At 40.0% G+C, this 16,994-nt stretch overlaps 1 protein-coding gene across 5 annotated transcripts in view; it reads right to left on the bottom strand.

Annotated features, from left to right (window-relative positions):
- Positions 1-16,994, bottom strand: part of MYBPC1 (myosin binding protein C, slow type) — a 133,315-nt gene that overhangs the window by 80,659 nt on the left and 35,662 nt on the right. For 3 of the 5 annotated variants that reach the window (XM_006888533.1, XM_006888535.1, XM_006888537.1), the window contains exons 3-4: positions 9,820-9,861; positions 612-722 (exon numbers count right to left, since the gene is read on the bottom strand). In XM_006888533.1, coding sequence (XP_006888595.1) covers positions 612-722; positions 9,820-9,861 — 153 coding nt within the window. Of the gene's footprint in view, positions 1-611; positions 723-2,837; positions 2,874-3,382; positions 3,422-9,819; positions 9,862-16,994 lie in introns of all 5 variants that reach the window. The other 2 variants (XM_006888534.1, XM_006888536.1) reach the window with 2 other exon arrangements.

Raw genomic sequence — 16,994 nt, 5'->3', positions numbered from 1 at the left:
CAACAATGAATGAGTGGAAGCCCAAAATCTCTGTAAATGTTTATGAAAATTAATAAAATAAAATTATAGAAAAAAAAAGGGATATATGATTGGGTATTATTGTCATGACAGGAGTCCTGAATGAAGGCTGCATAGTGGAGTGGACTTGGGGGGAGGGATTGTATAACAATGAAAGAATTTTTCTTTTACTTTACAAAGAGAAGAGCGAATTCGGGGCACACAGGGGCCAGGGAGAACAGTGCAACAATGAATGAATGGATGGAAATCCAAAGTCTCTGTACACTTTCATTAAAATTAATTTTTTATAAAACGGTAGTGCTTGCACAAAATGAGGACTGTATTAAAGTCCTTTGAATTGTTGACTTAAAAATAGCTCTATTTTTGTTATGTGAATTTCGCCTCAATTTTTTTTTAATCTTCAAGGGTTTTTTAAATTAATACCTTAATGAAAGTTTACAGAGAACTTGGATTTCCATTCATTCATCGTTGCACATTTTCCTCCTTACCCATGCCCAGTTTGCTTTTCTCCATTGCTTTTCTCTCTTTCATTGCTGCACAACAGTGTTTTGTTTTGTTTTTTAAAGAAGATAGGATTTAATGCTGAGACTTACCGACTTTGACTGTTCCAGTTTGAGGTTTCTCCACAAACAGAGTGGACAGCTGAGAATTGGCGTTCTGCTTGTCTTGTTCCTCCCCAGCTGGTGATTCCCCTAGAGACCATTCTAACGACAGAGAGGAGGAAAAGGGTCATTTCAGAGCCACGTTCTTCTGAGGCAGACTTACCTGGGCTTGGGGTTCCCATCAACACTGAACCTTGTCTTTGTTGGACAGGCCTGGGTGAAGACAATCTCATTCTTTATATCCTCCCTTTCCTCTCCTGCCCTTCCCTGCTCCCGGCAGCCATCAGTAGAGGGTGATAGAGTCCCACTTTACAGAGACATCTCTTCATGGCAGGGTAACAAATGGCTGCTTCCTAGTTCTCAGAGAGGTAGAAACGTTTCATGTAATATTTTCCCAGGGCTTGGCTGGCAGTCCTGTTTCCTTTTCTTATTTTCCCACTCAGCCTGTCCTGTAAGAGACACCTAATGATAGGAGGTAAATAAACACTGATTTCTTAGGGTTTTTCCCAGGCTTTCCTGTCTTATCCAGATGTGGCCAGAAGGCCACATACATACAACCAAACTGAGGAAGACTGAAAGATGGGCCAATATGATTGTTCACGCTGAAACCACCTGGAAATATAGAGCCTGGTTGCTATTTCTAAACTCCTTGCTGCCATGTGATCAGACATGTTGGTTACGGTTAGAGAGATGTGGTCGTAGTTTGACAAATAAGTAGGCAGTGAGTGACCTGCAGGTATAGATTTCAGGAATACTAGGAATGGCCTGAAAAGGAGGTGGTGAGAACCCAAACCCAATGAACCAAAAGAAATGACAACTAAACTGACGTCTTCCTAGGATGAGAGAGAAGCTGGAAATGAAATTTTTTGTTTGCTCCGTGCTAGTTCTCATCCAGGCGCTGGGCTGGTAGACTCCGTTAAGGAGGAAAGGAGAAAGAATTGTTGATAGTCCTTTCATCTGCAAGAGCTGAACGTTAAGTTTAGTTTCAGCAAATTAAATAACTGGGGGAAAAAATGCACAAGTCACGAACTCTTGTTAATGCTTCTTGATTCAACTGAAGGAAAACTTACATTTCATTAGTTTAGTCTTCAAGTCTCAAGTCATGCTTCATATTTCTAAACTACAGGAGGAATCTGTTTTCACAATGAAGTTACACAACGTAGTTACATGATTACATGATTTTTTAACATACAAGTTATTGTTAGTTGTTTGGGGGTTGTTGGGTTTTTTTGTTTGTTTGTTTTATGTTGTTTGTATGTCTGTGATAAAAAGAGGAGTAGTGAATGGTTACAACTCCAATTTAGAACACAAGAGAGTTCAAGTTTGTTCACTTCTATACCCATGGTTCCTACAAGAGGACCTGGCCCATAAAAGACCATCACAGGATCCCAGTCAGATCTCAGCACATACTTGCCGAATGAATGAGTAACTTCACAGACTGGGAGCTACAGCTGAGTGGATGCATCTGAAAGTGTTTTGTCACGTGTGTATTATGACAAAAGTTTGAATCGTTATCTCACTCGAGTATATTCTCAGAATGGAGATTTTTAAAAGTTCCTTGATTCTCTGTATTTGCTAAATGTTAAAAACGACAGTTATGATAAACAAAACAAGCCACGTCTGGGGTAGTTAAGGTATATCATTGCTCCTAACTCATGGAGACCCTGTTCATAGGCGTTTCATTGTTGATTTTCAAAAGGAGATCACCAGGTCTTTCTTCCTAGTCTTTCTGAATCTGGAAGCTCTGCTGGAACCTGGGCCTTCTACTTGCAGATAAGTGGTGGCTATGCTAGAGGTGCACTGGCTGTGAATCGAACCAGGGTCTCCGGCATGTTGTTTGCTGTTGCTGTGTACTGCAGAGCTGGAAATGATTCATAGCTGATCCTCTAGTGGGTTTTCAGAGGCAGTAAACTGCACAGGAGGAGACTGCCCATCTTTCTCCACTGGAGCAGCTGGTGGCTTTAAACTTTCTACCACTGAACCACCACTACTTTCTATATGAGGCTAGATCCCAGAAAAACTTTTATGTGCTTACCATGCAAAATTAATTATTGCTTTCCATATTAGTCTTCTTGTAAGAGGAAATGTAATGAAAGATGGCTATGAAAACTACAAACTGGAATAAAGAATTAGATTCAATACTATTTCAAGAAGGGATGTCATTAGTGATTATATTAGGATGGGGCTGGGATGCCCTGCTTCCAGGAATATGCTCACCTGAATCTTTTCTCTCCAGGGCCCGACTACCCACACCTGAAAGGAAAGTGGGATTTGACTGGCATAAGGGAGGGCGAAGAGGGAGCAGCGGTTTCATCATTCTTGGATGCCCCTCACCCTGCTGTCTCCTATGCTCACAGGGAGGGGAAACCCTAGAGGTTGGCTTGGATGGTAACTCAGTGGGTCTTCCTCTATGAAAACATCTGTAAATTGGATCTTATTACAAAATATGAATAAAGGAAATTCTAAATACTTAAATGTATAAGATAAAGCTATCTAACTGGAAATAGAACACAAACTTTTTTTTTTCTCCCAAAACTCATCCTCAAGATTGACTGGTCTTATCTTTTTCACAAAAGAAGACTCTTGAGTTGCTTGTGTTAGACAAGACTTTGTCATTGAAGCCAACATTTTTCTCTCGGTTTTGGCGGTTCTGGCTGCCCTTGCTCTGCTCACTAGCTCCACAGGAGACCTGACTTTTCTCTTCCTTTACTGTCAATTCCTAACACGTTTGTAAAGCAGGGAGGGGTGGGAATCGTGCTAACCTGGAGGCACAGCACTAGGCGGTGAGGCTTCCTCTTCATCTGAAACAAGAAATAGTAGTAAAAAAAAAAAGTCAAGGGGAGATAGACTTCATCCAAAGTGCAGCTTGGAAAAGCAGAATTCTGAAAAAGAAGAGGAGAGACTACACAAAACACTTGGAACTGTGGCAGGTGGAAGTTCGAAGACTTGGTGCCTGAAAGGATGAAAATGAGGATCAGGTGAGTGAGTAGAATAAGTCAGGTGAAATTACAGATTTAAAAACGGAATGTTAATACTCTTGTTTTTTTCTGTTACTATGTGTCTTCGAGGTGGAACCGTCTCATAGCTGGGATTTCAGAGGCTGTAAACTGCACAAAGAGACCGTCCATCTTGCTTCCGTGGGGCAGCTGGTGGATTCAAACCGAGTCCCTTCGTGTTGGCAGCACAATTCCTTACTTCTGAGCCACTAGAGCTCCCTCTCAGATACTAGACACATATTAAGATGAATGAAGGGAAAAGCAATAGACAATAAGGAAATGATCAGCATAATCATAACAACAATAAAAAAATGGAGCTCTGGCCATTGTAGATGAGAAGAAAATTAATGCTAAAAATCAAATCTTGATGAAATCAACAACAGAGGTGATTTCCAATTTCTTATTTTGTTCCTAAAGTAAATGACAGTGTTGATTTACTAAACTAATTTGGACACAGATATCAACATATACATAAATGTACATATTTCCCTTTTAATCTTTCCCCAAAAGCCTTGGGATTAACTCCTCTACTGCATTTAGGAAACAAAAGTCAAGATTAGCTATCTAAATCCATTTTCTAGGAAGCTCTGGTGGCCTAATGGCAAGAAGCTGCACTGTAATCCCAGAGATCCGTGGTTCAAACCCACCAGATGCTCCACTGGAGAAGTAGGGGCAATCTCCTCCTGTACCAGTCAGACCCAATTTCACAGTACACACACAAAATCAATTTGCTATATTAAGTTCACTAGTAATTATTTTAGGAATTTTACAAGTATTTCTCAATGTTATATTGGTATAAAATTACCCGTGCTGGATAATAATTTGCTAATGTTTATCTGAAACTGTGCTGAAACTGAGGAGGACCTGATGCACTTGCTGCAGAGGGTCAAGGACTGCAGCCTTCAGTATGGATTGAGGCTCAATGTCAAGAAGACAAAGATTCTCACCACTGGACCAATTGGCAGCATCAGGATGGATGGTGAAAAGATTGAGATTGTTAACAACTTTAGTTTGCTTCGCTCCGCGGTCAACACTATTGGCACCAGCAGCCAGGAAATAAAAAAGCGTATTGTGATGGGAAAGTCTGCTGTTAGGGACCACTCCAGGGTACTGAAGAGCAATGGTGTCACTCTGGAGACTAAGGTACATCTGATACGGGATATGGTCTTTGCCATCACTTGTTAAGCATTGGAGAGCTAGACAATGACTAGGGAGGATAGAAGGAGAATTGATACTTTGAGCTGTAGTGCTAGAGAAGAGTATTGAATATACCATGGACTGCCAAGAAAACAAACAGATTCAACCTGGAGAAAGTTAAACCAGACTGCTCCTTGGAGGCAAGGATTCTGGGACTTCATCTGACATACATTGGGCATGTTGTAAGGAGGGACAGGTCCTTGGAGAGGGACATGATGCTTGGGAGGGTGGAAGGACAGCATAGGAGGGGAAGACCCTCTACAAGGTGGATTGATTCAGTGACTGGGGTAATCGGGATGGGTGTGTCAGAGGCAGTGCGATTGGCACAAGATAGAGCAGGGTTTAGGGCTCTTGTACATAGGGTCGCTATGAGTCGTAAGCAACTCGATGGCACATAACAACAACAATATTTACCTATGTACATTTGTAAAATTCAGAATATGCTTTGTAGCATTTATATGCAGAGACATTAAAAATGCCACTTAGTGAAGTCTCTGATCTTTAAAATGTCTTTACAGTTTGAATGTTTAAGTAGACATTTGGTATTGTCTGGGCATCTGCCCTTCTCTTCCCAACGCATAAAACAAGTGTTTGTATAAATAAATAACCTTTAGGCTTGAAAATGCAGAATAGTGCTAAATTTAAAACTGTAAACCCTATGACTTAATGAAATTGGATACAGGAAACATTTGTGCACTACCATTAATGTGCACTAAAGTGATTTTCTAAAAATTAATGACAAGCTAAAGCAGTATATATATTTATAATCAATTCAAATATTTAAAAAACATATAAATTACTGATGGGAAATTTCTGTTTTGAAATTGTCAAGAAAGCATGTTTTTGTTGTTGTTGTTAAGTGCCATCGAGGCATAGATGACTCATAGCAACCCTATCAATGAGAGACTTGGAACACTTGTATTAACTTTCATCGTTTCTCCACATTCATAGAGTTTCCGGAGGCAAGCTATTTCGAAAGTGGATGCCACTCCTACTTCCAAGCCTGTTTTAATTAGGGAGCTCCACCAAACACTGTCCACCATGGGTAACCATTCTCGCATCTGACACATCAGTGTCACAGTATTCAACATCACAGCGACCACACGTTACCTCTGTACAGCAAATGGACAGACCAGTGCTATGCCACTAGGAAGAATGTTTGACCAAAAACCATTAAAGCCAGGTCTGAAGGCCGCAGATTAAAAACACCAACCTTTGGCTTGGTAGCATAACTCTCTCTATCCACTAGGCTAACAGAGCTCTCTCTGTGTTGTTATTAAGTGCCATCGAGTCATAGACAACTCATAGTGATCCTATGAATGAAAGACCTAAACACTTGTATAACTTTCACAGTTTCTCCACATTAGTAGAGTTTCTGGAGGCAAGCTATTTTGGAAGTCGATGCCACTCTTGCTTCCAACCTTGTTTTAATTGGGGAGCTCCACCAAACACTGCCCACCATGGGTAACTGTTATGTGAAGTTCCCATTGAAGAACACCTAAAAAGTAGAGAAAGAACTTGGTCTCATGTTATAGGATTTTAGAAAAGTGCATGTGAAATCTGGAATGCAAGTGAAAGTCTTGGGCAGAATAAAAAGAATCTTAGATGTTGAGGGATTTGAACATTCTTGTCATTCTTTCAAACTCTCTTGGGAAGAACATAACTTCTAAATTGCCTCTTTAAAATGAAATTTTAAAGTAACGTAAACTTAAAATTTACAATAAAGTCCCAAACCACGTAAAATCCGAACATCTGTGAGTGTAAGCAGAAGTCAGTTAAGTTCTGCCCTGACATTTCGTTTGATTTGGACAAATTATAAATTCCTCAAGGAGAGTAATCAGAGTAAATACTAGAGTATGTGACTAAAACAACATACAGCGTTGACTGGGGAATTCTTTAGGGTCCACCCCTATGAATAATGCTCTTACTAGTGACAGCTGTGGAGTCACTAACTGAATATACCCCACTTTGTTAAGTAGAGGACTAACTAAAGCATGGCAGTGTCCTAATACCTAGGCATGACCGCTTTCAGTAGTTGTGAGTGTCTTCTAGTACAAATCCTTCATCAAATCTGAGGGTGGGGACTCAACATGTACAGCACCGGTGCCTCGTTCTGCAGCTTCAATGACTCAGGGCATGTACAGCACATCCATTCTCCTGCCAAGAAACAAGTTAGATGGAAAGGAAAATCTATCAAGATTACCGTTCCTGGTTAGCGGCTAAGCTGGCATGGAAATTCAATTGTTCATTCCTTCTACAAGTATTAGTTAGGAGAATGCTGTGAGCCGCTCCCTGCCAGATGCTGGGAGGAGTGAAACTGAGGGGATGCAAGAGGTGTTAAGACATGGAACCTAAACGTCAAAAAGCTTACAACCTGGCAGGGAAAGGAGTCAACCAATACGTGATTAAGCAGAGAAAGGAGGGATTGAGTGACAGAGGCAGGGAGTCCAAGAAAAATTAGGAGGAGGAAGGAGAGAGGAAAGTGAGCTAGAAAGTTGGGTTGAGGAGTGAAATCTGAGTTGGGTGGTTAAAAAAGAAATTTAGCTGGACTGAGAGTCTGGGATTGAGGGAGGACATAGTTATTGCTCAAATAGAAGTCTGTGAAATCAGTCAATCCAATCTCTGCCCATGCATAGCTCTTCCTCATCTGTGGATAGAAAGGTATCAATAGTTACTGCATCTACTTTTGCTTACGTATCTTGTTTTATATATTCATGTCCTTGATGAAAGAGAGTAAGAATCAAAGATTTTGTATTTGAAAAGAACTCCACCAACCTACTTTATTAAACATGCCATTTTTGGTCCCTACATTGCTATGCTTCCCAAGTATGTAGTTGAAATACATACCTGGCAAGTCATATACCTGAGCAGCTGTATGAGGTGATGGCCTTGCTTAACACCTGCAAATGTTAGGAGGCAAAATTGCTACTCATTTCAGGATGTCATAGCCATCTGCCTTATTTGTTCTCTTTAAAGAAAAGAGTTTTTTGTTTATTGACTGGTTGACTAGTTGGTTGCTTTTAATATACAGAAAGGCATTTTCTCATTTAAATCCCCAGGTGTAAAACAGTTATAATAGGGTTTTCTCATTTAAATCTGCAGATATAGTAAGGTAAAGGTTCAGTCACAGATTACGGTTCAGGCACAGGCTTTGTTTAAATTGCGACAGCCTGCCCTTTACGATTACATCATTTGCTCTGCTGGTTGAGCCTTATAGCCTGGTCCAAGCACCTTTCCAAACTTGGAAACAAGAGGTGTACACCGTGAGCCTTGCACAGAATAATGTTACAAGAACTTCAGCCAGGATGTCCCAAACCTCCTTGAACTCATCTCATGGAAGGAGCGCTAGGAGTCTGCACTGTCTGCGTTCCATAAACAAATAACCTTCAGACTGGGGCCCACATGGTCAGGATTAGTATTCATGTTACTATCCATGGAAGCCACTGAAGGTCAAGGACAAAGTGGGTGGTGTAGTAACATTATGTGTTCATTTATTACAGTGTAAGTTCAAGTGAACTGAGGAAGAGTGATCCAATGTACTCAAAGAAAGAAAAAAGATATATTTAACTAGTGTGCAGGAGACACTTATACGGAGGAATGAAGTAATGTAATATGTTAAAACAAGAACATAGGGGGAAACTTCAGGACTCAAGAGATAATTAACATTTAAAATATACTGTACAGATTGTACTTGTAACAAAGAAGGACAGAAGGAAATAGTCTTTCTTATGTTTGTGGGGATTATCTCTTGATAGTGGTTGTGTCTATATTTTTATTTAAATTTTCTGTAATTAGGAAACTGAAATTAGCGTATACTACATTTATAATCAGAATAACACACAATAAAGGACTTTTTTATTTTTATTTTTTTCCATTTAAAAAATTTATTTTATATCATTTTTTTAATTTAGTTTGTTTATTTTTCATTTCAATGAACATCTACAGAGATTTTGGAATTCCATTCATTCATTGTTGCACCCCTCCCCCCCTTTGCTCCTCTCCTTGAAAAGCAAAAGAAAAACTCCCTCATTGGTACACAATCCCCCCAAACCCCACCCCCTACCCCCAAAGACTCAGTGGACGGTGGGAGTGACAATAAAGGACTTTTAAAACAAACGAAAAAGTCATTAACAAGCTTTTCTGTTATATTGGTTGGGGGGAAGGAAAATTTTAAATCAGGAAATAATAGATTATTCTAAAATCTAAATTATGTTCTTTAGTACCCAAGTAGAAAGTGAAATTTTACAAGTGATGAGACAAAGATTTAAAGGAAAAATCATTAAGTCTACCCCCGTGAAACTTTTTAATGTATTTTAACTTAAGGCAGATGGTTTTTTATGGCAATGGCCTCCCTCCACGGGAAGACAAAGGAGTCAGTATTTCTGTATTACACTGGTTCAGAGGCATACAAGATAAAGAACATTCAACTTCTAAAAACCAGCCTATCTCCACATAAATTAAAAATATAGTACTATTACTAAAAAAAGAACAAGCTTCCAACTCAATAAGGAAAAAATACATGATAGTTTAAGGTTATACTATAAAGCACCATAAATCATCATGCAAATCTGCATGACTCCATAGTGTTACAAAATGAGACGCTCGCCTCCAAAATTTCTGGTAAAACCTGTGACAATACACACAGTAACATGAAACATTTTGTTTTTAAATTATCCAGGTGATTTAAATTCATTTTCCAAATTGGTGCAATCTGAAAGGGAACTGCCACCTCCCCCCCTTAGCATGCACCTGGAACTTAGAAATGATCCGTTTGCTTGTTAGCACCTCTGTAGCGCGTGATATTTTTTTTAAAGCATTGCTGTTGTATTTCTTTTAAAAATGTGTGTAATGAAAATTTGTCAAATCATTCTTTTTGGCAAGCTGGAGTCCTGCAGATATGACAGTCAAGAACTCAAAATCATAAGGCAGAGAAATTCCCCAGATTCCTCCCACACTGACCTTTTTTCTGCTCCAATTCAGTTGCCTTGAGTCTCCCTCCAACTCACCTTTTGCTGGTGCAGTTCCAGCGTCCTTCTCTTTACTCGGTTCTGTGTGGAAAGTACATGCACATTTTTTTTAAGTGTCGTGGTTTTTTTTGAAAAAGTATTTTTATTATGAGTTACGGGGGTGTGGGAGAGTGGAAGAAATGAATGACAACAAGGTATATATAATGCTACATAATCAGCTCTGTTTCTGAACCGTGAATTTAAGAATTATAACTTAGAGCCACATAAACTTTTGATAAAAAAATAGTTAATACAGCTGATCTTTTTGGAAAGAGCCGTATATGCAGAAAACAGGCAGTAAGGGTTTTATTAAAATACATTTAGATGTACTTTCTTTTTTAAAATATTCATTGAATTTATAACTTACTAAAAATATACAAAGGAAAAGAAATTCTTTACAAATATTTGAATCTTTTTTTGGTTGGGGAATTACCCTGCTTTGAATTTTAACACTTTCAAGCCTTTCTTAAACATTAAAGAAAAAGAACTACAATGTCAGTTTAAAACGAAGGTTCATCTGATTTAGGTCACATTTAGATATACTTTCATTGTTGTTGAGGACCACTGAGTGGGAACTAGCTTAACTCACAGCTCACCCTCCAGTGGGTTTTCAGAGGCAATAAATTATTGCGCTGGAGGAGAGATTACCCATCTCTGTCCCACAGAGCAGCTGGTAGATTCAAATTGTGAACCTTTGGGTTGACAGTGAATTTCCACCAGATGTCCCATTTAGATAGACTGTTGTTGTGTAGCATGAAGCTGGAACTGACTCGTGGCTGATCCTCCAGTGAATTTTCAGAGACAGTAAATTGCACAGGAGGAGAATTCTCATCATCCTTCTCCTTTGGAGTAGCTGGTGGATTTGAACCACGTTCCTTTAGGATTACAGCATAGCTTCTTACCACTAGACCACCAGAGCTCCCGCTAGATATACTAGAACCATATTATAAAATGCAGGAGTGGGATTTGGTATACAATATGGGCCATTTCATTTTTAGATAGTTTTTCTTTTTTATTAAAAAAGTTCCGGGGAGCTCTGGTGGCCTAGAGGCAAGAAGCTGCACTGCAATCCCAGAGGTGCACAGTTCAAATCCACCAGATGCTCTGCCGGGGAAGGAGGGACAATCTCCTCCTGTACCAGTCAGATGTGTTTTGACGGTACACATAAATAATAAAATAAAAAATAACAAAAAAACAAGAAAAACAAAACGTATTTGTTAAAAAAAAAAAAGGTTCCATCTATACAGTGGTTCTCCTAGTTTGCACATCTAAATAATACTATAATAAGAAGCCAAAGTATAAAATACTGAACTCACAGGATAATCAGTTTTAATGAAAATGGTTTTTGTTTTGTTTTGTTTTGGGTTTTAAACAACTTTTATTGTGATCTGAGTGAAATGAAAATGTTTTGATGTTTAAATTTTCTAAATTAGGTCACTTTAACATAAAGAAAACATCACAATAAATGGAAAAAATACTGATGTCAAGGATTTCATCTTACTTGGATCTACTATACAAGCCCAAAGAAGCAACAGTCAGGAAAGCACACGTCATACTGTATTGGGCAGCTCTGTGGCAAAAGACCTCTTTAACGTGTTCAAAACCTAAGATGTGACCTAAAAACTAAGGCATACCTGACCCAAGTCATGACTTTCAATAACTTCATACAAAAAATGAATAAGGAAGGCTGGAGAATGGATACATTTGAATTATAGTTGCAAAGCATATTGCACACAAACATCCAGAAGAATGGGCAAGTCTCTCTTGAAAGAAGTACTGCTAAAATGCTTCTGAGAAGCAAAGGTAACAAGATGGCATCCTTTGGACATCTTATCAAGAGGAAGTGACCCCTGGGAGACATCCTGGTTTGTAGAGTTAGAAGGTCAGTAATAAAGAAGAAAACTTTCAAGGAGTGATTGCAACAATGGGCTCAAACAGCAATGACTGTTGAGTATGGTAGAGGGCTGGGCAATATTTCATTCTCTACATACAGGATTTTAATCTGAAGCTCTCAGGCATGGTTCTAATTGTTTTTGGTCAAACATTCTTCTAAGAGGTATAAGCACTGGTCTATCCATTTGCTGTACAGGGGTAACTTGTGGTTGTTGTGAAGCTGAACACTGTGACACTGATGTGTCAAATGAGATAATGGTTACCCATGGTTGACAGTGTTTGGTGGAGCTCCCCAGTTAAAACAAGCTTGGAAGCAGGAGTGGCATCCACTTCCATAATAGCTTGCCTCCGGAAACTCTATGAACGTGGAGAAATTATTAAAATTACACGAGTTTTCAGGTCTTTAATTCATAGGGTCGCTATCAGTCTTCTGTGACTTGACAGCACCTAACAACAACATATAGGATGCTTTGGCAATAATATTAAATGATCCAGGAAGCATAAAAGAGGATAGAAAGAGTATACAGAGTCATTGTACCAAAAGGAATTGGTGGACACAAGAATTTCATGAAACAATGTATGAGCAAGTGTGTGTGGTAATGAAGGAAGAAGTTCAAGCTGCTTTGAAAGAATTGGCAAAAAAAACAAGGCCCCAGGAATTGACAGCATACCAATTGCGATATTTCAACAAACAAGACATTGCCCTGGATGTGCTCACCAAGTTGTGTCAAGAAATCTGGAGTACAATCACCTGGCCAAGTGACTAGAAGAGATCTCTATTGTTCCCATTCCAAAGAAAAGTGACCCAACAGAGTGCAGAAATTATCAAGCAATTATCATTACTATCACATACAAGCAAGATCCAGCTAAAAATGATCAAAAAATGACTTGAACAGAACATTAACAGAGAACTGCCAGATGTACAGGTTGGGTTTAGAAGAAGCCATGACACTAGGAATATTATAGCCAATGTTGGATCCTGGCTGAAAGCAGAGAGCACCAGAGGACGTCTGTGTTTCATTGACTATGCAAAGGTGTTTGGCTGTGTGGACCACAACAAACTGTGGCTAAATCTGTGAAGAACGGTAATCTCAGAACACTTGATCGTGCTTATGTGAAACTTATACTTGGACCAGAAGGCAGTTGTCAGAAGCTGCAAGAAGACACTGCATGGTTCAAAATTGGGAAGGGTGTACACCAAGGGATATGTCACATCTCCATACTTTTGCCTTGTATATGCAGAACAGATTATCTAGGAGGCTGGGCTCTATGCGGAGAAATGTGGGATCAGGATGAGAGGAAGACTCATCAACAGTCTGAGTTATATAGATGACATAACATTGCTTGCCAAAACTGAGGAGGACTTGCTGCAGAAAGTTAAGCGCTTGCTGCAGAAAGTTAAGGACTGCAGCCTTCAATATGGATTTGAAGCTCAGTATCAAGAAAACAAATATTCTTACCACTGGGATGAATGACAGCATCAGGATAGGTGGTGAAAAGATTGAGATTGTTACCAGCTTTAGTTTGCTTGGCTCCACAATCAACACTCTTGGTACCAGCAGCCAGGAAATTAAAAGACAGTTTGCACTGGGAAAGTCTGCTGTCAGACACCTCTCCAAAGTACTGAAGAGCAATGGTGTCTGTTTGTAGACTAAGGTGTTTCTGATTCAGGCCACGGTCTTTGCAATTACTTGTTATGTTTCAGAAAGCTGGACAATGACTAGGGATGACAGAAGGAGAATTGATGCCTTAGAGCTCTGGTGCTGGAGAAGAGTATTGAATACACCATGGACTGCTAGGAAAAATAACAGGTTTATCCTAGAGAGGGTGAAATCGGGCTGCTCCTTGGAGACAAAGATTCTGAAGCTTCATCTGACATACTTTGGACATGTTGCAAGGTGGGACCAGTCCTTGGAGAGGAACATCATGCTTGGAAGGTGGAGGGACAAGGCAAGAGAGGAAGATCCGCAATAAGATGGACTGACCCAGTGACCAGGGTAATGGCAGTAGGTGTGTCTGAGACAATAAGGTTGGCACAGGATAGAGCAGGGCTTAGAGCTGTTGTACATAGGGTCACTATGAGTCGCAAGCAAATCAATAGCACATAACAACAACAACAACAACATATTGGAGAAATGAATAGTAATGGACGTGGCAGTACCTTCTAATGATAGAAGTAACATGAGATTGTGTTCATTAATATAATCATTTTGATCATTTTCTCTGTTAAAAATCCTTTTGCCCTGCTTTGTTGTTATGTACTGTTAAGTGGGAACCAACCCATAGCTGACTCTTTAGCAGGTTTTCAGAGGCTGTTAATCACACAGGAAAAGACTGCCCATCTTTCTCCTTCTGAGCAACTGATGGATTTGAATCATGTGACTTTGGGACTGGAGCACAGTTTCTTACCTCTAGGCCACCAGAAGTGCCCTATTACCTTAGACATTTGCACATGATGTTGGATTTGTGGTACATGCTATTGGGTATGGAATTGCCCTGCCAACCTGACGGCAGACAGCTCTAATCTACCAGCTGCTCCACAGAAGATAGATGGACAGTTTTCTTCCCTGCCATTTATATATAGCCTCTGAAAACCCACTAGAGAGTCAGCTATGAGGCAGTTCAAATTCGACAGCAGAGAAGTCTTTGGAGTTAAATAAGAACAAATTCAGCAAAGCTTAAGAGAAAGCTTATTTTAACAATCCATTAATATCAACCCAGTTGCTGTTGAGATGATTCTGGCTCAGTGGCCCTTAGTATTCCAGAGTAGAACTGAGTTCCATAGAGTTTTCAGTAACTCTAGGAAGTCTCTAGTGGACTTGTGGTGAGGATAGTGCTGTCAATTGAAAGGTCCTGGTTTGGATCTGACAGCCACTGTTAGAAAAAGATGTTCAGTCAACTCTCCTGTGACTTACTGCCTCTGAACACTCACTGGAAAATGAGCTGAGTAGTCCCAACTGGAAGGTACACTTAAACAGGAAGTCTCTATTTTTGTTTGTTATGTTCTATTGAGTTGGAATCATCTTTCTCTGTTCTTTGAGTCAGAACCACACAGGAGATTGCCCATCTTTCTACTGCTGATGACTTAGTAAGAAGCTGCACTGCCAATGCAAAGACACAGAGTTTGAATCCACTGGCTGCTCCAGGAGAGGAAGATAAGCGTCTCCTCTCATTTGATTTACTGCCTCTGAAAATCAGTCTGTTCCAATTCAACAGCACACAATACTAGGCAGTCTCATATTGCACAATGAATATGAACTATGTGCAATAAGCGAAACATTCTCACGACCCAGTCACAAATCCAAAGAATAGAACTGCTCTCAAGATCCACAGATCTGATCCAAAGGAGGAAAGGTTCTATGTGCAATGGTCCATAGATTCTCAGTGAATTGTTTATCAAAAACAAATCTCTATGTGCAAAGAGAAAACATACTAATGGAGAAGAGGATCCTTAAAATGGGTGTCACATGTACACACTGATTTCTAGATATAGTCTAAAGGAAACCCAACTTGAGCTGCCCCTGTATCAACTCCTGTGGTCCAAGTCTGTTTCTCATTTTGACACATTGCAATGTGCTTTACTAGCTAGAGTTGTTGATTAGGTGAATCTAGAATTTTAAACTGGTCAAAGGGGTTCCCATCAGATCTCAGACTGCTGTCCTACAATAAGATGTCCAGGGTGAAAGAATTTCATAATCCCCTAATTTCCCTCCGGAAACTATGAACAGTGCTCAGGCCTTTCATTCGTAGGGTCACTATGAGTCATCTACAACTCGACAGAACCCAACAATAGTAACAACGACAACATAGAGCTACGTTAGCCTAGTGGACAGAAAATTATGCTACCAAGCCCAAAGTGGGTGATTTTAATCTGAGGCCCTCAAGCCTGGTTCAAATTGTTTTTCTGTCAAACATTCTTCTAGGTGGTATAGCACTGGTCTGTGCATTGCTGTACAGAGGTAACTCATGGCTACTGTGATGCTAAACAATGTGACACTAATGTGCCAAATGTGATAATGGTTACCCACGGTGGACAGTGTTTAGTGGAGCTTCCCAATTAAAACAAGCCTGGAACCAGGAGTGGCTTCCACTTCTGAAATGGCTTGCCTCCGGAAACTCTATGAACAGTGCTCAGACCTTTCATTCATAGGGTTGCTATAAGTCGTCTACAACTCGACAGCACCTAACAACAACAAAAAACAAATTCCCTAATATTTCCCCTTCTTGCAAAAAGATGGCCAGAAACTGAGACTTTTTTCTGCTTTCTTCCGTATAGGTTACACCAGCCAGCAGTGACCTTAAACCCTCCGACTTCATATCATGGTGCCAATGAAAGGAAATGGATTTTAATCACACACATTTCTTGTGAAGGGTTGTTTAAGACTGGCATTTTATTGTAATGACTCCATTTTATTTGGCCTCACCCCACCGCACAATGGATGTTTTATTTTCTACTTGACTGAAAGCCAACTGAGAACAGGGAAGTGTTTTTTATTTAGAGTCCCCCACTATATCTGGTAAGGTATGTTTATCTATATCTTGTTGTTGTTGTTGTTATGTGCTGTTGAGTCACCTGTGACTCATAGCAAACCTATGTAAAACAGCCCTAAATCCTGCTTTATCCTATGCCCATCTTACTGTCTCTGACACACCTACCCCCATTATCCTAGTCATTGAATCAATCCATCTCATGGAGGGTCCTCCTGCCTTGTGCTGTTCCTCCACTATCCCAAGCATGACGTCCCTGTCCAAGTACTGGCCCCTCCTTCAACATGTCCAAAGTATGTCAGATGGAGCTTCAGAATCCTTGCATCTAAGGAGCAGCCCAGTTTAAGCCTTTCCAGGATGCACTTGTTTGTTCTCTTAGCAGTTCATGGTATATTCAATACTCTTCTCCAACACCACAGCTCGAAAGCATCAATTCTCCTTCTGTCATCCCTAGTCATTGTCCAGCTCCCTGATGCATATGTTAGATGGATTTTGGCTCAAAGCAGGGAATAGCAAAGGAATGTCTCTCTCTGTTTCGCAAACTGTGGCTAACTCTGAGAATGGGAATCTCAGAACACTTGATCGTGCTTATGTTTTACTGAAGATTATCCAAAAACAACTAGAACAGCACATCAGCAGAGAACTACTAGAAGTCCAGGCTGGGTTTAGAAGGGGTCGTGGTACTAGGGATATTGTAGCTGATGTTAGATGGATCTTAGCGGAAAGCAGAGAATACCAGAGGAATGTCTATCTGTGTTTCATTGACTATGCAAAGGCATTTGACTGTGTGGATC

The sequence above is a fragment of the Elephantulus edwardii genome, unplaced genomic scaffold (assembly GCF_000299155.1).
Source record: "Elephantulus edwardii isolate Elephantulus edwardi_28Jun2011 unplaced genomic scaffold, EleEdw1.0 scaffold00068, whole genome shotgun sequence".
Taxonomy (NCBI): Eukaryota; Metazoa; Chordata; class Mammalia; order Macroscelidea; family Macroscelididae; genus Elephantulus; species Elephantulus edwardii.
This window is presented reverse-complemented; position numbering and strand designations above follow the sequence as displayed.